This window comes from Heteronotia binoei, chromosome 7, assembly GCF_032191835.1.
Source record: "Heteronotia binoei isolate CCM8104 ecotype False Entrance Well chromosome 7, APGP_CSIRO_Hbin_v1, whole genome shotgun sequence".
NCBI lineage: Eukaryota > Metazoa > Chordata > Lepidosauria > Squamata > Gekkonidae > Heteronotia > Heteronotia binoei.
Window position 1 is genome coordinate 117,446,532 of NC_083229.1, and position 23,349 is coordinate 117,469,880.

Below are 23,349 nucleotides of genomic sequence, written 5' to 3' on the forward strand. Positions count from 1 at the left end.
TTTTTCCAAGCTAATGTTTACCGAATGCACACCCCTAGTTTTGAGTCAACTGGCCCGTAAAGGAGAACTTTGCCTTTGGAGGCAGATTTCTTCAGGGATTGGATTGCACGTGGAAAATTTTGGAAAATTTGAAGAATTTCCATAAGACTGAATGCTTTGTATGAACTTTCAAGTATGAGCTTGGACTGAATCCCTTTGTTTCTGCGGTGGGACTCTCCCTAAGGAATGAAAGTATTCTCTACTGTGTTTTGTGGTATCTCTGATTGTTAATAGACATTTATAAATAGAACCACCGTTTTTTGTTCATTGTTGATTGTTGTTTTTGATGCACAGTTGTTTGGTTTTTCCTCTGTTCTACGCTGTGTAGCCATTTGCTTTCCCCAGGCCTGTAAATGGGACAAGAGCAGGGGTGGAGCTCATTAGCATAACTCATTAGCATATGCCCCCCAGCCGAAAACAACCCAATGTAAGAAAGGAGAGCCCAGGCCTCGCTCACCTGGGGCTCTCCTGGGCCGCCCCCCTCCCAGTCAAAAGGCCGGGAAACCACCCACCACCCAAAATCACATAAGAAGTGGAGAAAGGACGGTGTATGCTTCTCCAGGGGTTAATAAGGGCTGCTTAGGGCGTGGCAAAGCCCCTGGTGGCTGGCTGGCTGGCTGCCCGCTTTCCTAATCCAGGGATTGTTATGCAGCTGCACCTACTATTCAATGGACAAGGTAGGTGGGGAGGAAGAGGGGGAACCCTCAGAAAGGTTCAAGAGCTGCGCTCCAGTGAGCTCTTGCTGAATCTGAGGCCTGAGCAAGAGTGCCATGAATGAAACAGCTTCCATGCAGTTGTTTGAATGGTTAAAGGAAATCTTATTTGTCGTTCACAACACTGCATGATGCTATAATGCCCCATTTACAATAAAATGCCAAATACCCTCATTTGCAAGTTTCATCTGAATGATCCTAGTCAAAGTACATGTGTTTGTTTTATTGTTAAATTTCGCTGAATGTCCTTCAGAATCCTATTGTAACATGCAGCTGTTGGCCAAGGTTCAAAAGCAGGACCAGATGTCTCTAATTGACGTTCAGTTTATTTCTGTCTTTGCTTCCCCTCTTCTACACACAACAGTACAATTTCTGACAATATTAGAATCTCCGATAGGAATAATACGTATGAATCAAGAAATTGTAGGTTCATTTCGTTGAATTTGTTATGCTTCCGAGAGTCATGGTTTCAACTGAATTTGGTTCTGCTGGACTGGAAGAGAGGGGAAGGAAGTTTGGGAATAGTTTTTTAGGAGGACATGGAGAGACAGGCTGCTGGTTGCTGAAATACCTAGTTCAGTGCTCCCATTGATTTATGGGTCTTGTGGGATTCATGCAACCCTGACCATGCTGTGCCGTGTCTGTTAGGGAGGATATTTCTTGTTTAGGGGTCCATATGTGGTTGTGATTGTGCTAAATCTGAGACGTTCAGCGGCCCTAGACAGAGGAGGAGGAGGAGATGATGATGATGATGATATTGGATTTGTATCATACCCTTCACTCTGAATCTCAGAGTCTCAGAGGGGCTCACGATCTCCTTTACCTTCCCCCCACCCACAACAGACACCCTGTGAGGTGTGTGGGACTGAGAGAGCTCTTCCAGAAGCTACCCTTTGAAGGTCAACTCTGCAATAGCTATGGCTGACCCAAGGCCATTCCAGCAGGTGCAAGTGGAGGAGTGGGGAATCAAACCTGGTTCTCCCAGATAAGAGAGCTATGGCTGACCCAAGGCCATTCCAGCAGGTGCAAGTGGAGGAGTAGGGAATCAAACCTGGTTCTCCCAGATAAGAGAGCTATGGCTGACCCAAGGCCATTCCAGCAGCTGCAAGTGGAGGAGTGGGGAATCAAACCCGGTTCTCCCAGATAAGAGAGCTATGGCTGACCCAAGGTCATTCCAGCAGCTGCAAGTGGAGGAGTGGGGAATCAAACCCGGTTCTCCCAGATAAGAGAGCTATGGCTGACCCAAGGCCATTCCAGCAGCTGCAAGTGGAGGAGTGGGGAATCAAACCCGGTTCTCCCAGAAAAGAGTCCGCACACTTAACCACTACACCAAACTGGCTCATGTCATTTTTAGTTCATCGGATTTCGTTGACTTAGAAGAGTATAACTCTGCTTTGGCTACGACGTTGGTGGTTTCAAACTGTCCTGAATGAAGACCAAAAAAACAGTGCAACGTGTATGCCGTCATGAGCTTTTGTGAGTCAGAGCTCACTTCTTCAGACACTCTGAAGAGAAAATCATATTCCACATTTTTAACAAAGGAAAATCACAAAAGAGGGAACAAGTCAGACTCTCCGTAAAGACATCACAATCTTCTCCCCTTTGGTAATATTCCATAATAAAAAAATGTGGAATATAAGCTGAAAATAAAGTGAAGCCCAGGTAACGCTCCCTCTAAGGTGTGGAGTCTTGTGAGCAAAAATTCTACTTTGTGAACTACTGGCATTAAAGCTGTGGGCCTACTGCATAAATTAGTTTGCTCTGGGGCCGTTTTTCCCGAGCCAAGACAAAAATGTGTGAGCTGGAGGCTAAGAAACTGTGAGCTAGCTCACACTGACTCAGCTTAGAGGGAACACTGACCTCAGGTATAATGTTCCTAGGAGAAAGAATACAAATTCCATGCGGCATTTTAATAAGATTACTGCACAGAGTAAGTGAGCGGTGGATTTTTTTTTAACTTCTTTTCCAAAGGTCACCATGATTACAAGCCATGTTCAGTGCTCATAACGGTGTCTAGCGCATGTTTCAAGATCATCACTTGTATCCAGGGCGTTTTTTTTGTAGCAGGAACTCCTTTGCATACCCTTCTTATGTAGCCAATCCTCCAAGAGCTTACAGGGCTCTTAGTACAGGGCCTGCTGTAAGCTCTTGAAGGATTGGCTACATCAGGGGTGTGTGGCCTAATATGCAAAGGAATCCCTGCTACATAAAAAAGACCCACTTGTATCTCTCAACACTACGTTTATGCCCAAAGACAAGAATAAGCAACCGTCACTATCATAGTGGGCCTTTGGTTTGAGTCTGTTCTGGTCACTGAAAGATTTATCCATTTAGGTTAATCCTGTTGCTGCCCTGGGGGAGGTTTTACCACGGGTCATACACGTTCTGTAGTTTTCCTTCACCTTTTGAGTTGATACCCAATCTCGAGGTCAGCCAGTGCTGAGTCCTGGGGTGTCCTCCTTGCCTGTTTGTTTATATTTTTATCTCTAAGTATCGTTGGTTACAAAATACGAACATCAAGGCCCGGTGTCTGATATGTTCTGCATTTAATTTTGGAGACTGGCAAAAGTACTGAATAGTTCAAGTGTAAGATGAGAGTATGGATCTCTCTGGAGGTCAGAAGGAGGTTACGTCTTGGCCTTGTAACTGTTACCTCATGTCGGATAAAGGGCTGGCTGCCTGCGCTGATGCAGGGCAGGAAGGGCTGGATTTGAATACAGAGCCAGGAGGAAAGGAAAGTGGAAGCATATAATTTTCTATCAACAAGGCTGAAATACATTTTGCCTTTTGGGAAATTCCCGTGAAGGCATAGTGAACAAAAGGAGAATACTCTCTCTCTCTCTCTCAATTAACACTTTTGTCTCACAAGCAGTTCAGTTTATTTTGCATTCCGGTTCTGTTTTGGGATATGGGCAATTGTAAAAACGTACACATTTAAATTACCACATGCAAATGTGGAATAGCTGGTCTCTTGGAGATGGGGCAGCCTAAGCGTCATAGTTCCCCTTTCAGTGTGCAAGCAACGCTTGGGTGTGTGTGTGTGGAATTTTGTTCATTTTATTTAAGACATTTGTAGTCTTCCTTTCTCACTGGGACTCAAGGCGGATTACACAGAGTGAGTCAATACAGTTAACAGAATGAGACATTTGGTAAACAATGAAATAGCATTGGGGTTGGAGAACTGACCAGAAACCTAAAAAATAATATTGAAGCAAAGTATAGGTGTTAACATGACACATAAAATTATGTAAGATCACATAGTAGCAGGGCTTTTTTTGTAGCAGGAACTCCTCTGCATATTAGGCCACACACCCCGATGTAGCCAATCTTCCTGGAGCTTACAGTAGGCCTTGTACTAAGAGCTCTGTAAGCTCTTGGAGGATTGGCTACATCAGCTGGGTGTGGCCTAATATGCAAAGGAGCTCCTGCTACAAAAAAAGCCCTGCGTGGTAGGATCCATCTTATAGCAAACTATACACAGTAGCATAGACCACAGTCCCTAATAATTTGTCCAGATAACTTTGTGAATTGTTTTGTACCATGCTATCCGGTTGTCCAGATAGAAAAGCCCTGAATAATTCCTTTCTAGGTATCCACATCTCAAATGTCTTTTGGTGCAACTAGCATTTCATTTTGTTGCGCAGCTAAAGGACATTCTGCTGACTTCTGCCGGGCAATTGGCTTAGAAATTACTTTGTCCTTCTCTCTATTGTGTCAAATGGATAGTATGCCACTTGGCACATTCTGCAAAGGACTGTATTAGACTGTTGTGCTCGAGTTCCTGCATTACTCTTATTTAACATGATTTCTGTTTTTGGTATGCATGCCAGTGGTTTTCCTGGGAAGTGTTGGGGTTCCTTGGAAGCTTATCAGGGATTCCTCAGTAATGTCAAGCAAGGGGAGGGGGGCATAGTTCAGTGGTCAAGGCACCACTTGGCATGAAGAGCATCGCAGGTTCAAACACTTGCGTCTCTGGTTAAAAGGCCTGCCGAAAGTATGGGCCAGGAAGGACCCCTGCTGAGACCTTTGAGAGATGCTGCAAAAGTCAGAGTAGAAAAGGCAATGCTGGCCAAAGTGAGCTACTAATCTTTCCCCCACAACATACAACCATCATGGATTTGGGGGCATTTGTAGGCAATGCTAAGTGGAAAGCACTTTGAATAGCACTTTGCCAAAAAGTGAACCACAGTACTTTTTTGATTATTTGGTTCGGCAGGGGGGAGGAATTAATATTTTTTTTCAAATGCACAGAATAGTTCTAAGTTGTATTGAGAATATGATCGAGTTGAGAGAGACCAAGCGTTGCAAGTAAGGTAAGTTCAATTTTCAAGCATTTATTTGCAAAACAAAAATGAAGCATCACATCTTGCAGAGGAAACTATTTGCAAGGTAACAGTTGAAGCCTGTTAAATGCTGAGAATCACTGTATGTACGCATGACGTACAAATCTACTCTAATCAGGGCTTTTTTTTTGTAGCAGGGACTCCTTTGCATATTAGGTTCTACCCCTGATGTTGCCAGTCCTCCTGCAGCTTACAGTAGGCCCTGTAAAAAGAGCTCTGTAAGCTCTTGGAGGATTGGCTACATCAGGGGTGTGTGGCCTAATATGCAAAGGAGTTCCTGCTGCAAAAAAAGCCCTGACTCTAATATTAATTGATTGTACATAAGCCTGTGTAATTTTACCCTGTAACTTTTGGGACGAGGTATCTCTACACCTTGATCTATTGAAAGTGGCTAGTAAATTACTAATTTATCTGGTTGAGATCCCACCAGTTCTCCAACAAGCTCACGTCATTGTACTTGAACATTGAGGGGGCGGGGTTGTTGTTTTAAGTTCCTTTTCATTTGGTCTTGATTTCATGCAAGTATTTGTGACCTGGTGGTACTTTTGGAGCCCCCCCGCGATTTTGAAAATAACCTTTTGGTCAGCTTTGCCTGACCTTACTCTGTAGCATCCTTGAGAACCAGCAAACACGTTACATCCCAGCAATCCACAAAATGGCAAATGCAAATGAAGATGTGGCTGTGTTTAGAACTATGGGATTTACTGTACTTCTTCCCAAATTTTGGGGAAGCCAGCTTGAAATAGTACAGCCGCTTCAGTAGGCTTAGGAGATAATAGTAAACACTTGCGATGTCATCGTCTCCTGGCTTCAGTGAATGTTGGGCTGATAGAGAAGAATTGATCTTCTTTGTGGCCTCTGTGCGTTATATCCTTGGGACTTAAGGCTCCTGTGCCGACCTCGATTGGTGATTTCTAAGCTCCATTGCAAGGATTTTTGCTCTGAGCATGCTCAGGAACTCCACTGCTCATGCCCAGTAGGTAGATGCCAAGATCTCGCCAGTTTTTTTCTGCCTGCCATGCGAATAGGATGTTCCTCTTCAGTACTCTGGTCGGTGAAGTTTTTCCTTCATTTTTCCCTTTGTTTTTGATTTCCGTTAGCTCCTTTTTTTTTTTTTAAAGGAGAGAGTTAGATATCTAGTTTAGATTTTTTTTTTCCTTTCCCCCACCCTTCTCTGTTGAGACCCTCCAGTCTGTTTTTACAACCTGTTTTTTCGAAATGTTAGCTGTTGAGGAGGAATGCTTAGAATCCGTATTATTTGTGTGGATGCTTAAAAGTTACCTGCCTACTCAAGTTCTCCCCTTTCCCTCTAGATCAAGGCTGGCCAAACTTGCTTAATGTAAGAGCCATGTAGAATAAACCTCAGATGTTTGAGAGCTGCAAGACATCAGATGTTTGAGAGCCACAAGGAAGGAAGGAAGGAAGGAAAATAGATGGAGGGGAGGAAGAGGTGAAAAGACAGTGACATTAACTTTAAATGCATTCTCCAAGCCACTGGCTGTCTTGGCTTGGAGAAGTGAATTAAAGAGAGAAATGTCTTCTCCAAGCCAGCCAATAGGCCGTGGTGGCTTTGAGAGCCACACAATATGTGTGGAAGAGCTATCCCTGCTCTAGATGCTGGATTCCTGAGATCCTCTGAAGCTGCTCTCCGCCTGCCATGTTGTACAAGCCCATGGGTCAGGAGGGAGTGTGACTAGCCCAATATTTCGTTATTTGTATCTCTCTAATTTCCTCTGGTAGTCACTGAAGTGGAATTCCAATGGCGACGTAGGCATGTTAGCTCCTGCCGACTGGTCATTATTGTTATGTGTGTATTTAAAGGGCCATCAAGTTGCAACCAACCTATGGCCATTGCTTTCCTCTACAGAGTCCTCCTTGGTGGTCTCCATTTCGAGTACCAACCCTGCTTAGCTTACGAGATCTGATGAGAACGGGCTATACCTTTCCTATTGTTGTTACCTCATGCTAACGCTTTTTTAAAATAAAGTTAATATCCAGTCATAGGTGATGGCTCATATTCAGGCAAGAAGCTTGGGGGGTGGGGAAATGAGGTGTAGTGGTTAGAGCACTGGGCTAGATATGGAAGACCCAGGTTCAAATCACGAAGCTCGCTTTGCCACGAAGCTCACTGGATGATCTTGGGCCCTCTTGTTCTCATCATAACATACGTTGTGCGGTTGTTGAGAGGATAAAATGGGGAAGGGAAGGATAATCTATTCTGCCCTGAGGTCCTTGGGGAAACAGCAGGATAAAAATGTGGCAGACGGTCTTGCATAGAAATGAATTACCTCAGAACATAAGAGAAGCCATGTTGGGTCAGGCCAGTGGTCCATCCAGTCCAACACTTGCTGATTCATTTTCAATTCCCTTCCTAATAATTCCCATCACAGCGTTGGCATTTTTTATTGCAGTCACACACTGCCTAAACATTTTCAGTGAGTTATCTACCACGACCCCAAGATCTCTCTCTCTCTCTTGGTCAGTTTCCACAAGTTCACTCCCCATCAGCTTGTATTTATACTTAGGATTTTTGGCCCCAGTGTGCATTACTTTGTACTTGGCCACGTTGAACCTCATTTGCCTGGATAGAGAGATAAGGCTGCCTGAATGTTTTTCCTTACGCATTAAGTCACGCTCCCTTCATTATGCTAAAAAGCACATTTCTTCAGGTTTTGGCGATATGAATTCTTGCTGAAATGTAATCAGTCAAAGTTTAGATGACTCATCAATTTAGGGTTTTTTTCTCCCCAGCCCTGATTGTTTGTAGACAATCTCATAAATTTTCCATTGAACGAAGATGAACGGCTTCTGGCAGCCTGGGGCTTATTTGCCATGCCAATGTACTTGCTAAGGAACGGTTGCATATTCCAGTCTCCTCATACTAATCCCTGTTAGACAGACGCAGTGAGTCAGGAGCGGGAAACAGCCGAGTGTGCCAAAGCACGGTAGCTCCTGCCCGTAAAAATAATTTGATGGGATTTTGTCTGATGGGCTCGCTCAACGTTTTCACAATTGGTGCATCATAACTAAAAATGGAAAGACAGATCTTCTGATGTCTCTGCATATAAAGTTTGGGTATATGCGAACTGAGGTTAAAACAATTTTATTGGTAACATATGGTAATAAATCTATATCTTACAGCTTTAAAAACTTCTTTTATCTACCCCATATATTACTTTCTACCCACCCCTCCCTCCGTTACTTGACCCCCGCCAGTGTTATTAACTTAAAAAGCAAATATTTAAAGGTACCCTTAACTATTAAAACAAAAATTTATATTCTTCTTTTTAAAACATCATCATCAAAAATTGTCCAATGTCCTTTTATTTTCCACTGTTTTTGTACATATCTTCTAAACTTTTTCCACTCCGTCTTAAAAGCTTCTAAATCATAGTCTCTTAATATTCTTGTTAATTTGTCCATTTCATTCCATGTCATAACTTTTATAATCCAATCCCATTTCTCTGGTATTTTTTCTTGCTTCCACAACTGCGCATACAATGTCCTAGCCGCTGAGAGCAAGTACCAGATTAAAGTTCTATCTTCTTTTGGATTTTTTTCCATTTGTAATCCCAACAAAAAAGTCTCTGCCACTTTGTTAAACTCATATCCCAAGATCTTAGAAATCTCTTGCTGAATCATCTGCCAAAACATTTTAGCTCTTTCACAAGTCCACCACATATGGTAGAAAGAACCTTCATGCTTTTTACATTTCCAACATCTGTCTGGCATCTTGTTATTCATCTTTGCTAATTTTTTAGGAGTCATATACCATCTATACATCATCTTAAAACAGTTTTCTTTAATACTTTGACATGTTGAAAATTTCATAGAGTTCTTCCACAGATATTCCCAAGTTTCCATCTGTATTTCTTTATTTACATTAATTGCCCATTTAATCATTTGAGATTTCACTACTTCATCTTCTGTAGACCATTGTAGAAGTAATTTATATACTTTTGAAATTAATTTATCATTGTCTCCAAGCAGAACTTTTTCCATTTCTGTTTGCTCTTTCCTTATTGGGGTATATGCAAACTGGAAGCATATTTCAAAAGGAAACACATTCCCTGATAGCAGACTACATTACATTTCAGTGCTATCGCAGTCTTTGTGGATTTGGAGACCTAACTCATTGTTAGTTTTCTCTTTCAGTTGTCTCTTATTCCTTTTTTATAGGTCTTTTGCAAAGAATTTGTAGAACACAGCTTTGATCTGTTTTCAGAAGCGTAGGTTCTATCATGTTAATGTCTAATAAGTGAACTACAGGTATCTTCTAGCACAGGGGTGCCAAACATGCGGCTTGGGGGCCAAATCACGCCCCTGGAGGGTACCTATTAGGCCCCCGAGCAACTGGCTCTTGTCTGCTTCCTTCTCCCTCTCTCTTACTTCCTTCTGCACCACAGCTTGCTTTGCCAGGCTTGCTCAGTCACACAGGAGCTCCAGAGCAAAGCCTCTTATTTTCTGCACTGGCTGAGGTTCCTCCCTTGCAGAAGAAGGGGGGAGGAATAGCTTGCTTTGCCAGGCTCTCTCCATCGCACTGCAGAGCTACTGAGCCAAGCCTCCCTTTCTTCTGTTGGCTGAGGCTCTTCCCCCTCCTGGTCCCTTGGGGAAGGAAGGAAAGAGCCAGAACTTCCTGTGTCAGTTCCCTGGATCGCACGGGAGAGATACAAAGAAAGCACCTTTAAGACCAATGAGTGCTAATGTTTTAAGCATGTTAAGCTTTTAAAAAATCTTTGTGTTTGTCTGTGTTCTTTATAAAATTTATATCTCTGCTTCTTGGCAGTACATTTCATGACACACAGGGCCTGGCCTGCAAAGGTCTCATTTATGACAGATCTGGCCCTCATAACAAATGAGTTCAACATCTCTGTTCCATCACAACTTTGTCCCTCCCCCATATGTGTGTGTGTATATATGTATGTATACATATATAGGGCTAAAGCTAGATATTATGGTGTAAGACTTGTGGTTTCTCCTCCCCTGCTAACAACTAATAAAACAAATGATGCAACATCATCACACTGAAGATTCGCCACAATCCTGTACTATTCAATTGAAGTACGTTGTGGCTTTCAACCTTTAACAGTGCCATCCTGAGCAGAGAGACGCTCTTTTAAATCCTTTGAAGTGAAAGGGCTTAGGAGGGTGCAACTTTGCTTAAGATGGACATCGGCTACGGGGTGACATGATAGAGGTTTACAAGATTATGCATGGAATAGAGAAGGCAGAGAAAGAAGTCCTTTTCTCCCTTTCTCACAATACGAGAACTCATAGACATTCACTGAAATTGCTGAGCAGTCAGGTTAGAACTGGTAAAAGGAAGTACTTCTTCACCCAAAGGGTGATTAACACATGGAAGTCACTGCCACAGGAGGTGGCGGCGGCTGCAAGCATAGACAGCTTCAAGAGGGGATTGGATAAGCATGTGGAGCAGAGGTCCATCAGTGGCTATTAGCCACAGCTTATCGTTGGAACTTTCTGTCGGGGGCAGTGATTCTCTGTATTCTTGGTGCTTGGGGGGGGCACAGTGGGAGGGCTTCTAGCCCCACTGGTGGAACTCCTGATGGCACCTGGTTTCTTTGGCCACTGTGGGAAACAGAGTGTTGGACTGGGTGAGTCATTGGCCTGATGCAGCATGGCTTCTCTTATGTTCTTATGGTGCTGCAAATACCAGACCTTTATCCTGACGAATGAGCTGCAGTCATTAAAGAGGAGAGAAGCCCAGAGAAATATAAAATGTGTCGAATGGTTCCCCCAGATGTTTGTGTTTATAAGCAGAGGTCAAAATAACCTGCATTTCTTGCTGGTACCGTCTCAGGGTTGGGGGTTTGACGCTGAAGAGGGGAAGGTGCCATATTTTTAGAATTCTGTTCAGGTTCAATAGCAACTTTCAGATAATAGTTCAAGTGTTCTTGGATTAAATGTTCAAAATTAAGCTTTGGTGTGTCTAGCTCGGGTTTCCCTTTGTCTCCCTGTTCTGTGTCCGCACTTTTTGTAATGTGCATAAAAGACAGTTCACTTTGGGCTCTTTGTTCATTGTGTGGCTGTAAGTATGCACGGGTTTCGGATGATAAAATGTGCACAGCTATTTTAACATAGACCTGTGCTTAGGGCATGGCGCATAGACTACACACCAGCTGCAGAACTGTTGTGACGTTTGTCCATAGCCAACTTTTCATAATGATGAAGCTCAAATCTAGTTAACTCTGTGTAGTCAGTGCAAAAGCAATGCAGCCTTGCAAATAATGCATAAGGTGCTCGGAGCTCATGGCTGGCATAATTTTCATTCCAGATCAGGCATATACATTGAGAAGGGAGCTGTAAGCACGCTTGCCTACCTCTGCGATGGTGATGCAAGAACTGGATTGAATGGACTCCAGATGGCTGTCCAGGCCCTGCTAACTCAGCTGCCTCATCAGAGTAGCATATTCTGTTCTGCTAATAGAATAATAACAGAAGATCACGTGAAGGAAGGACTCCAGCGGTCCCACATTCTATATGATCGAGCAGGTGAGTAACAGAAATAGCAGCCCATTATGGCAATTCTGTGAATAAATCTAGACCTCTGGCTAGGTATAAATATTATATCAGGTGTCTACTCAAGTTCGCCCCTTTCCCTCTAGATCAAGGATGGCCAAACTTGCTTAATGTAAGAGCCACAAAAAATAAACCTCAGATATTTGAGAGCTGCAAGACATCAGATGTTTGAGAGCCACAAGGAAGGAAGGGAGGAAGGAAAATAGATGGAGGGGAAGAAGAGGTGAAAAGACAGTGACATTAACTTTAAATGCATTCTCCAAGCCACTGGCTGTCTTGGCTTGGAGAAGTGAATTAAAGAGAGAAATGTCTTCTCCAAGCCAGCCAATAGGCCCCAAAATATTATTTCGAGGGCCCCAATGGCACCTGCTGACACCTTTTCTGGTGCCCACCAAATGTTTTGTAGAGGTGGGTGGGGCCAAGTAGGGGTTTTGCTCAGCAAGGCTTCTGATTGGCTACCGCAGATTCGATTGGCAGTGCAGATTTTTTAAAATGATGCTTTGGCTGCATCTGCCACCACAGCACATGGATCTTCCTTGTGTGACTGAAGTTAAGCTGTGGCACTCGTTTTGTGGCTGTGACCACCATACTGTGTGAGAATTCCATGGGTGCCCACAGGCTGTAAAAGCTGGGGGACTCCTGTATTGTATGAATGAATTGTATACTTTATCAGTAAAATGCATCTTTGAATCAGGTTTAAAATCCTAGAGGTGTGGACATGTCACATCAAAAACAAAAAAACAAAAAACAAAAGAGCATCATAGTTTTTTGTCGTTTTTTTCGAAGTGTTCCAGAAGATGAAAGAAGGAAGGATCATACATTCCAATTTTATACATGCCGTGAATCAATGTAAAGTAAATATGTCTAGTTTTTCTTTTCCCAGGATTTATACCCAGCATTACTAATCCAGTTGGAGCTCCGTGGCGCAGAGTGGAAAGCTGCAGTACTGCAGTCCAAGCTCTGCTCACGATCTGAGTTCAATCTCGGTGGAAGCTGGGTTCAGGTAGCCGTCTCAAGGTTGACTTAGCTTTCCATCTTTCCGAGGTCGGTCAAATGAGTACCCAGCTTGCTGGGGAGAAAGTGTAGATGACTGGGGAAGGCAATGGCAAACCGCCCCATAAAAAGTCTACCATGCAAACATGGTGATGCAACATCACCCCAGAGTCGGAAACGACTGGTGCTTGCACAGGGGTACCTTTATCTTTTTTACTAATCCAATGGGACTTTCAGAAGAACTTGCAATGCATAAAAACACAACAATAAAAGTTAATAATGTCATTGATAACTCTAAAAGAGCAAGAAAGATCAATAAAATATGAAAAATTGTGGACAGGGGGGAGAATCTCCATATTCCCTCCAGAATCCCAGAGCCTTCCTGGTCAAGGAAATGTTGGCTCATTGTATAGTTGATGCTTTCCTGAGCAACAGTGTAATGCGCAGGAGCATTGTTTATGAGGATTTGCCCGCTTATTGCTTTGCAATAACAGTTCAGATAAATAGATGTTAGAACTTTTTCTTGTAGCAGGATCTTCTTTGCCTATCAGGCCACGACCCCCTGATGTAACCAATCCTCCTGGAGCATACAGTAGGCCCCGTACCAAGAGCCCTGTAAGCTCTTGGAGGATTGGCTGCATCAGGGGTGTGCGGCCTAACAGGCAAAGGAGTTTCTGCTGCAAAAAAAGGGAGATTAGATTTGGATGTATATTTATGTTATGGTATTAATAACAGTTCCGTGTAACATTGGGAGAAGGAGGCTGACGAAGTGCTCGAAACCGTGAGGAGTCCTTTCATAAGCGGTTCCTTCCTTACTCTCTCTGCATCGTTAGGAGTCGGGCACTGAGGAAAAAAGCGTTCACCCACAACTGAGTCTACTCGAAGGAAGCCGATTTACAGGGCTACTGAAAGACTGTGTGGGAAAATTCATATGTTGAAAGCTCAGTGTTCCTTAGTTTTGTTTTAAGTTTCATTTAAGCTTGCACTAAAACGTATTTATACACATTTCTGTGTAAATTTTGTTGCTTCCGGTGGTTTTTCTGTTATTTCCATAGATTACACCGGTTCCAGTTGTTTTGATCATCACAAAAAAAGCCCTGGCTGATAGACAGATGCCATAGATAGCCATTGCTTGAGAGAGAACCAATCTAGGCCAGCTTCCCACTGAACGGATTTCTGCTCCTGTCTCAACAATGAGTGTGAATAACGAGGCAGGGCTGCCGGAGGAGAGGGAGCTAATGAGAGGAGATTGGCAGAGAGGACAGACTGTGGACTCTGTGGTGTTAACTCAAGGGAGACAGGGTAACTCATACTGGTTTCCCCTGTGGACAGCATGGCAATGAAATAAAATGGCATTGTTCTGCTCTAATAATAGCTAGCGACAGTTTGTGTGTTGCTCTGCCTACGGTGTATTTAGTGATATCCTGTAACAAGTATGTCCCTTTTTAAAAAAATCAAGTTTTGTGATCTCCCAAAGAGTGCCTGCCTGTATTTGTGCACTGATTCTTCATTGCACTTCGTTCAACGTTGTCGTTGTGTTGAGATTTTCCTTTTTCTGATCTTTGTTTGCACTTGCATTGAGGTTTTCCTTTTAAAAGAGCATATTGGTTTCTCAGCTTGCATGGTGATGGTCAAGGCTTTTGCTGGACTGACCCACTCCGGGCTGGCCCTAGGGCGTGGGGCGCCCCAGGCAGGCTTGCTGCCCCCCACCCTCCCCAGCAGGCAAGAGTGGACCAAAGTGTGTGTGGTGACCAAGGCAAGGCTGCCGCATGCCGCCGTCTGCCGCCTCCCACCTTGACCGTCCTCTGTGTCGCCGCAGCAACTCCAGGGCCCCGCAAGCAAGCGTAGCGTTGACAGCGGTGGCAAGAGTGGCGGCACACAGGAGTCCTCCACGTGCAAGCACAGGAGCTGGCCAGTCTGGCCGGCTTCCCTGCACTTGCGCACCGCACTGCTTCCGCTTCTGGGTGCTTTAGATCGCCCGAGAGCCTGGGTCAGTGGGAGGGCCCACATGGCGACCTGGCCGTGGCTACACCTTAGGCAAATGCCTAATTTGCCTAATGGGCAGGCCGGCCCTGGACCCGCTTCAGCGAGGGGGAGGGGAAGTAGCGTGTTTGAATGGTTACCTGTGAAAATAGGGTCTGTACAACAAACCAACAGCATGTAGAGCAGAAGACGATACAAACACTTTTGCCAGACACGCTAATGTTTCTACCTACAGAGAGTTTCTGAGACGGAAGCACATTCAAATATGGATAACCCTGTTGTCTTTTCTCCCCACCCTCACCCCAGAATATCATTGCAACTTTTGAGGTGCCATCTTGGTAGAACTAATCTTGCATAATAATGAAGACTGTCGCTGTGTTAGTGTCTGGGGTGAATTGCTGTGGTGTGGTGGTTAGGATGTTGGGATAGGATCTGGAGGACGTAGATTTTAATCTCAGATTGCTGTGGAAGTTTGCTGGGAGACTTTGAACCAGTCACAGTCTCTGTGTAACTCAGGGCTCTTTTTCTAGCAGGAGCTCCTCTGCATATTAGGCCACGCCCTCCTGATGTGGCCAATCCTCCTGGAGCTTACAGGAGACCGTCCACTAAGAGCCCTCTAAGCTCTTGGAGGATTGGCTACATCAGGGGGGCATGGTCTAATATGCAGAAGAGCTCCTGCTAGAATTCCACCCCTGCCTGAGCCTTTTCCTGGGAGTAAGCCCCACTGATTGCCTGACCTGGATAGTTCAGGCTAGTCGAATCTTGTCAGATCTTGGGAGCTAAGCATGGTCAGCCCGGTTGGCATTCAAATGGGAAACCCGCAGGGCTTTTTTTCTAGAAGGAGCTCCTCTGCATATTAGGCCATGCCCCCCTGATGCGGCCAATCCTCCAAGAGCGTAGAGCCAGTTTGGTGTAGTGGTTAAGTGTGCCGACTCTTATCTGGGAGAACCGGGTTTGATTCCCCACTCCTCCACTTGCACCTGCTAGCATGGCCTTGGGTCAGCCATAGCTCTGGCAGAGGTTGTCCTTGAAAGGGCAGCTGCTGTGAGAGCCCTCTCCAGCCCCACCCACCTCACAGGGTGTCTGTTGTGGGGGAGGAAGGTAAAGGAGATTGTGAGCCGCTCTGAGACTCTTTGGAGTGGAGGGCAGGATATAAATCCAATATCTTCTTCTTCTTAGTACAGGGCTTACTGTAAGCTCCAGGAGGACTGGCTACATCAGGGGGGCGTGGCCTAATATGCAAAGGAGCTCCTGCTAGAATTCCACCCCTGCCTGAGCCTTTTCCTGGGAGTAAGCCCCACTGATTACCTGACCTGGATAGTTCAGGCGAGTCCAATCTTGTCAGATCTTGGAAGCTAAGCATGGTCAGCCCTGGTTAGCAATCAGAGGGGAAACTCCAAGGGCTCTTTTTCTAGAAGGAGCTTTTCTGCATATTAGGCCCCGCCCCCTGATGTGGCCAATCCTCCAAGAGCGTAGAGGGCTTGTAGTACAGGGCCCACTGTAAGCTCCAGGAGGATTGGCTACAGCAGGGGGCGTGGCCTAATATGCAGAGGAGCTCCTGCTAGAAAAAGAGCACTGAATCACAAGGTGGTTGCGAGGACAGAACGTACAAGAGGAAGAATGATGTACACTGCCCCGAGATCACTGATGGAAGGTTAGGATAAAAATCTAATAGGTAGAGAACTACATAGATCTGAGACTCAAGAGATCACAATGTAGATCTGAGACTCGGAGATCACAATGTGCTTCTTATTCCATTATTTAGATTCAGTTGGGTAACCGTGTTGGTCTGAAGCAAAAGAACAAAGTCTAATTCCAGTGGCACCTTTAAGACCAACAAAGTTTAATTCTGGGGATAAGCTTCTACCCAGAATTAAACTTCGTTGGTCTTAAATGGGCTACTGGACTCAAAGCTTTGTTCTGATCTTTTGTTTCTTCAAGAAACAACAAGGAACTTGACAAAAAAAACAAGGCAAATCCAAATACCTTTCCAAATCAGGTATTTGGATTTGCCTTTTTTTTTTTTTGTCAAGTTCCTCGTTGTTTCTCAAAGAAATAACAGAATAGAACAAAGCCTGAGGCCAGTGGCTCACTTAAGGCCCATTTAAGGCCAACAGAGTTGACGAAAACAAGGCAAATCCAAACAAGGCACTAATTTTGCAGTCTGCTTGATGTTTGAAGGTGTCCTCTTAAAACTCCAGCCCTCAATCATTTATTGCAGTGTCGTCCTTAATGCAAGCAGCGCCGTGGCATAGAGTGGTAAGCTGCAGTACTGCAGTCCCAGGTTCTGCTCACGACCTGAGTTTGATCCTAGCAGAAGCTGGGTTCAGGTAGCCTGCTCGAGGTTGACTCAGCCTTCCATCCTTCCGAGGTCAGTAAAATAAGTACCCAGCTTGCTGGGGGTAAAGTGTAGATGACTGGGGAAGGCAATGGCAAACCACCCCGTTAAAAAAAAAAGTCTGCCGTGAAAATGTGATGTGATTTCATCCCATGGGTCGGTAACGACTCGGTGCTTGATTGATACAACCTGCCTCTGGGTTCTGGTATGCCAAGGAGGTTTCTCATTCAAGTACTTGCTAGGATTGGCCCTGATTTGCTTCCGAGATCTGACGAGTTCAGCCTTTCCTGGGCTATTCCGGGCAGAGCAGTTTGAGCCAGTAATTTATCTGATTGTTTTATTTTTGGTGTTCTTTTTTTTTTGGGGGGGGGGGGGGACTGATTTTTGAAATTTGCTTGTGTCAGGCCACTTACATATAAAGCTTCTTCATTTGATACCAGCTCTTGCTCAGTTCATGACTTGGCATCCTCATGTGTCACAAACGCCAGTAATTTCTGTCTTTGTGGCGGCAATCAGAATTGGAGACTCGGCACTGGGGATTAAAGTCGTCGTCTTGCATTTAACTTCTTAGGTGCTGGTGTTCAAATAACCATTTGAACGAATGCATTTTTGCATTTTTATGACTTAATTTAAATGTGCTTTTGAAAAAAGCTTTCTGACCGTGTCAGTATATAGTAAGACGTGGTGAACTTCTCTTCTTCTGAATACATCAGTTGCAAGCAGTTAGATTTGCAATTTCTGTCTGCCGGCATGGTATATTGACACTAATTTTTGGAAGTTTTCATGTGCATGCACGCTTCATCAGGCAATTTCTGACAGTGTGCTTTTTGGCACACGAAAGCTTACATCCTGAATAAAACGTTGTTAGTCTTAAAATTGTTGCTGGGCTCCAACTTTGTTCTATGCTTCAGATCAACACAACTGCCCTCCTGGATCAATTTAACTTTTGCAAGATTCTTCTTTAAGTTCTTACTTTCCAGTGTCAAACAAGCATAAAGTCTTTTGAAAATCTTGACAAATTGATAGGATCTCATGAAAACAAACCTAATCTGCCTTCCCTTGGGGGGGGGTGTATTTTCACACTTCTTAATTGTATTTTCAAACACTCCTCCAACTAGAAACCATCATTTTGAAAACTTATTTTGTATTATGATGAGCTTTTAATATAAAAGTGACTTTTTGGGAGAAAATAAAAACCCAAACCAAAGCACCAAAATTGTATCTAACATTATATCCAGATCCAATTGCCCAGCCTGCTATATACAGAGGACCACACCAAAAAAAAATAAAAAGATATTATTAAGGAAGTATGTGCAGTTTGCTTAGTTGTGCAAGATCAATCCTGACACACGAGAAGGCTGTGTAACAGACACGGCAAACCAAAAGCCAAAAGGGCACACAACCTATATTGCTGCAAACACTTATATACACAAACTTATAGAAAAGACTTATATGAATTCATGAATGCATTTAATCCTGCGTGCTGACTCATCAAAAATACTTGAACCAGTTCGTAAGGAGCAATTGCTCTGTTTCACAACGACCCTTGAGGACACACACAAATTAGTGAACCATTAGAAATGGTTCACTAATTTGTGTGTGTCCTCAAGGGTCGTTGTGAAACGGAGCAATTGCTCCTTACGAACTGCTTCAAGTATTTTTAATGAGTCAGCACGCAGGATTAAATGCATTCATGAATTCATATAAGTCTTTTCTATAAGTTCGTTCAATTTTAATACGGCCAGCGACCAGCACAAATCAGGAAAAAATTGCAAAAGCTAAAATACTTACAACATATTTGAACATCGCATAAGATAACAGTGGGAAGTTATATAAAATAGCAATTAAAATTTGGCTTCAGAACATAATATATCATTGCGAACGTGACGTGCAATTGAAAAGAACCTTGCACAAGGACCTGTAACCTGTGGGTTCATTCCCATAAGAAGCTTCCTAGTGATCTCTTCCTAGTGAAAGGCTGAAATGGCCCTGAAATCTACTTATTAAGGGACTAATTAACCTTGCCCGTATCTCCTGGTGAAATTGGCATGAGAGGAGAACATGTTCAACCGTTTCGACGGCCCCTGCTCCACAAGGGCAGACTCTCTCATTCATAGGGATCTTTCTATATCTCCCTTCTAAAACTGTTGAGGGGAGTGCATACCATCTGGCTAGGGAAAAGGCTCTGAGATGAACAGGGGATTCCAGGGATGAGAGATACGCTGCTGGTGCTACAGCGTATTTAGCATTATCTGGTGCCAGAAAAATTTGGCACTTCACTGAGATCTCGTTGCCGTTCGGTATCGAGCATCCTCTGCCTGGTGATGGCTTTTGCCTGGTCTAAGCCTGTATTGAAGAGAGAGTGTGGGGGAAAGACCTAGGCTCATCAATTTATTGTAGATTGCTTTTAACCGAGAAGACTGAAAGCCATCCTGAAGGGCTAACGATGGCAGTCCTTGGGGGCAATAATTTAGCATAAGCTGAAAATTAATAGAGGCTAAGGTTGCCCTGGCTTCTGTTTTAATCGAGCCAAATTCCAAGCGTCAAGTTTGTGTATATAAGTGTTTGCAGCAGTATAGGTTGTGTCCCCTTTTGGCTTGCCGTAGTTATGCAAGATGGGAGGAGCCACCTTTGGGAGGAGCCACCTTTGCAAAACTGGACAGAGGGGCCAGCCAAGTGGGGGAGGGGGAATGCCTGCTCCAGCCTGCTTCTGTGCCTTTAAACCTCTGTTAGCAGATTATCACTTTTATTTCCATGATATGAGAAGCTTCAAGTGCCATTGGAAGGCATGGTTCAAAAGCTGATAGCTATAAAGAGAATCCTGACTTTTGTGGGCAGGGGAACTCTTCCCTCCCTCCCTCCCTTTGGAAATCTACTGCGGTCGGACTATGAAGCCAGACCACCGGTCCACGTAGCTTTCGCAGCCCTGTTCTCAAAAATCCTTTCAAAATTGGTGGGACTAGGGACTGAATTTGAGCTCTTGCAAAGCATGTGTTCGAGGAGCCCCCCCCCTCCCTGGGAATGAGAGCCTGAGTTGCTGGTTAACAGCAGCAGATTCTAATCCAGAGAACTGGGTTTGATTCCCCACTCCTTCTCTGCATGAAGCTGCTAGATGTCCTTGGGTCAGTCACCGTTCTCTCAGAACACTCTTAGCCCCACCTGCCTCACTGGGTGTCTGTTGTGGGGTGAGGAAGGGAGGGAGATTGGAAGCCACCTTCTTGAGACTCCTTAGAGTAGAGAAAAGCAGAGTATAAAAACCAACTCTTCTTCTCCTTTTGACATTATTGGTCAATAAATACACATTGTAGACCTCTTATTTGAGCTCAATGCACTGTTAATTCAGAAGGCTGGGCAAACAAAAGTAATTTCATATATGCTATGTATGTAAGGTCATTGTTTGAATTTAATTCAGGGTAAAACAGTGAAGCAAATTAATATATCAAAACTGTAGATAGATGTGTAAATGTATCATTCTTAATTGTGGAATGCTAAGAGTGATTAACTGTAATGTTGTTACATTCCATCTGTCTCCTCTTGAGCATGGAGGTGACTGATAGTAGCTTTTTTTTAAGGTCATATGACTGGTAGTGCAGTGTTATGTCTCCTCTGTTACCAGACCAGACAAATGCATTCCAATATACCATTCTAATATTCATTACAAGTATTATTCTAATCTACTATCTCAAATAAGAAATGCACTAAAATAAAGAGGATGTATAGCCCTACTTGTAAGGACTGAATGAATTTAACTTATGTAGTGAGATAAGAAACCAATATCCCTATTAAGTCCAGGAAGGTTGTTCCAACTGTTGTAATAACTTGTAATTCAGCTGTTTCCCTTTCTAGTCTGTTCCTGAAGTTCCTTTGCAATGGAACAGCTACTTTGAGGTCACTAACTTGCAGATCTCCCCTAGGATGCCCCTCTGCCAGCCCTCCAAGTTTGATGATGATCAACTTGGTGGGAGCTGAGCACTGCCTGATTCCTCATCATAGACATTGTCGCTGCATATGGACAGTCCTTTTCCTTGGGTCCAGGAGGCAGTCACCCACCTGTCTCCTCCTGGAAGATCCTAGAGTCCAAAGTGCAAAAGGGGAATATAAGATAAGGTCTAGCACAGGAGGAAGTTGGGGGAGAAAGACAAGGGGAAGGCACAACATGGACAGCTGATGATACTAAGCCAAGGGGGGCTGCCCAGAGGTGCAGAAGTTGAGGATCCAAAAGCAAAAGGGGAGGGTAGAAATAGAGGGTTCAGAAATTCCACTGAAGAAGAAGAAGAATTGTAGATTTATACCCCGCCCTTCTCTCTGAATCAGAGCGGATTACAATCTCCTTTATCTTCTCCCCCCACAACAGACACCCTGTGAGGTGGGTGGGGCTGAGAGGGCTCTCACAGCAGCTGCCCTTTCAAGGACAACTCCTACGAGAGCTATGGCTAACTCAAGGCCATTCCAGCAGGTGCAAGTGGAGGAGTGGGGAATCAAACCTGGTTTTCCCAGATAAGAGTCTGCACACTTAACCACTACACCAAACTGGCTCTCTCTGAGGGGAAGTGTGGGTCCTCAGCTGAGGAAGCCACTGGCTGAGCCCCTCTGCTTGGCTTGAGCAGAAAGATAGGTACCTCAGAGCCCCAAGTAAGCACCAAACACCCCCAACCCCACTGTTTTCACACTGAGGAATGACTTCCAGTTCCCTTTCCTCTCTGCCTCTAACTCTGTCTGCCTTACTCCCTGCAGCAAAGTGAAAACAGCTGTCAGGACTGCCTGTCAAGCTTTGGAGGCTGCTATTGGTGTTTCCAGGGCTGCAGAAGCCCGTCCCCGCCATTGCTTTAAAGAATAATTGATCGGCGCCAGCATGTCTGTTGCACGAACCACTGATGTGGACTGCACGAACCTCCATAAAAATTGTGGGAGGTTCGTTGCATATGCAGTCACGCAACTCTTGGCTCATGAACTGGGGCGGTTTTATTGATGAATTTGGGTTCAATAGAACATTTCTGCTCATTCCTATTCCAGTCCCCTCACATGGGGATAGGTTTGAGGCTTTTTTTTTAAAAAAAAAATGGAAAATAATATTTTCTTCCTGCTCACCTGTTTCTCTCCAGGAGGTATCCTTTGCTTTTCAGTGTTTATCGATACTTCTGTAGATATTAGGGGTTTTTTTTTTCTCGTTTCACTCTAATGCAAAAAAAAAAAAAAAGTCATTTTTTTAAATGCTGCACAAATGGGGGGGGGGGGTGGGAGAACACAGCAGTTGAACAAAATAGGCTCCCCTTGCCTTTTAGCATATTTAAAGACCATCTTAGTTCCAGGAGACCAGGCGACGCCATTCCCAAGAATGCGACGAGTCTCCCAGCTGCTTAGTTTATTGCCGCCAGCTCAAGTTGAAAGCTGTTGTGGCAGGCCACAGACATGCTGTTTATGTTGGCCTGATGGTGAGGGCATACCAGGGTGTTCTTTGTGTGGAAGACTTATTAAAAATAGCTGTCTACAGGCCTGGTGTGTTTCCAGAAAAAAAACACTGTTGTGAGATTTGGATGAAACAGCTCTAAGAATTCCCACTGAAATAGGGCTACAGGTTTACACCTTTGAGAGTCAAGATAAAAGTTTGCCTTTTAATTTTAGAAGCAGAATTCCGGTGGTTCTCATAGAAATTATTGTACTTGTATCGTATTCGTATGTGATGGGATATTCTACAACAATTTCAGACTGAGTGAGCAAAAGTGTAGAACAGGTACCCTTTTTATTAATTGTGGTACCTCTGCTGAAGAAGAAGATGGATTATGATTATGGTATTGGATTTATATCCCGCCTTGTACTTTGAATCTCAGAGTCTCAGAGCAGTCACAATTTCCTTTACCTCCTCCCCACACACAACAGACACCCTGTGAGGTAGGTGGGCCTGAGAGGGCTCGCACAGCAGCTGCCCTTTCAAGGACAACTCCTACAAGAGCTATGGTGATCCGAGGCCATTCCAGCAGCTGTAAGTGGAGGAGTGGGGAATCAAACCAGGTTCTCCCAGATAAGAGTCCGCACACTTAACCACGACACCAAACTGTTACCTGGATTGATAACTGAGGGATAATCAGAAAAAACTCGGGACAGATTGGTTCTTTTTTTCTCTGTTGCTAAATAGGCGAAGAACATTATAACTGCATTTCTGCCCTCCATAAATCTATGCGAGGCTCCGATGAAAATGCTTCTCTTTACTGGCTTGCCCGAATGCTTGAAGGTGGGGAGGACCCTCTGTATGTGGCAAGAAGACTGGTGAGGTTTGCTAGTGAAGACATAGGTGAGTGACTCGAGAGATCTGTGCTGTCTATGATTTGTTCTTTTTCTTAAAAAGGCTGTTTCAGCTTTCAAAAATTACATCTGCAAAATATGCTGCTTTTTAAGAGCTTTC

General features: G+C 44.1%; 1 protein-coding gene across 1 annotated transcript in view; it reads left to right on the forward strand.

Moving 5' to 3' along the window:
• WRNIP1 (WRN helicase interacting protein 1) overlaps window positions 1-23,349 on the forward strand; it is a 73,748-nt gene that overhangs the window by 43,224 nt on the left and 7,175 nt on the right. Inside the window, exons 4-5 of the mRNA XM_060244262.1 lie at window positions 11,391-11,608; window positions 23,083-23,238. Of these exons, the coding sequence (XP_060100245.1) occupies window positions 11,391-11,608; window positions 23,083-23,238 (374 nt within the window). The remainder of the gene's footprint in view (window positions 1-11,390; window positions 11,609-23,082; window positions 23,239-23,349) is intronic.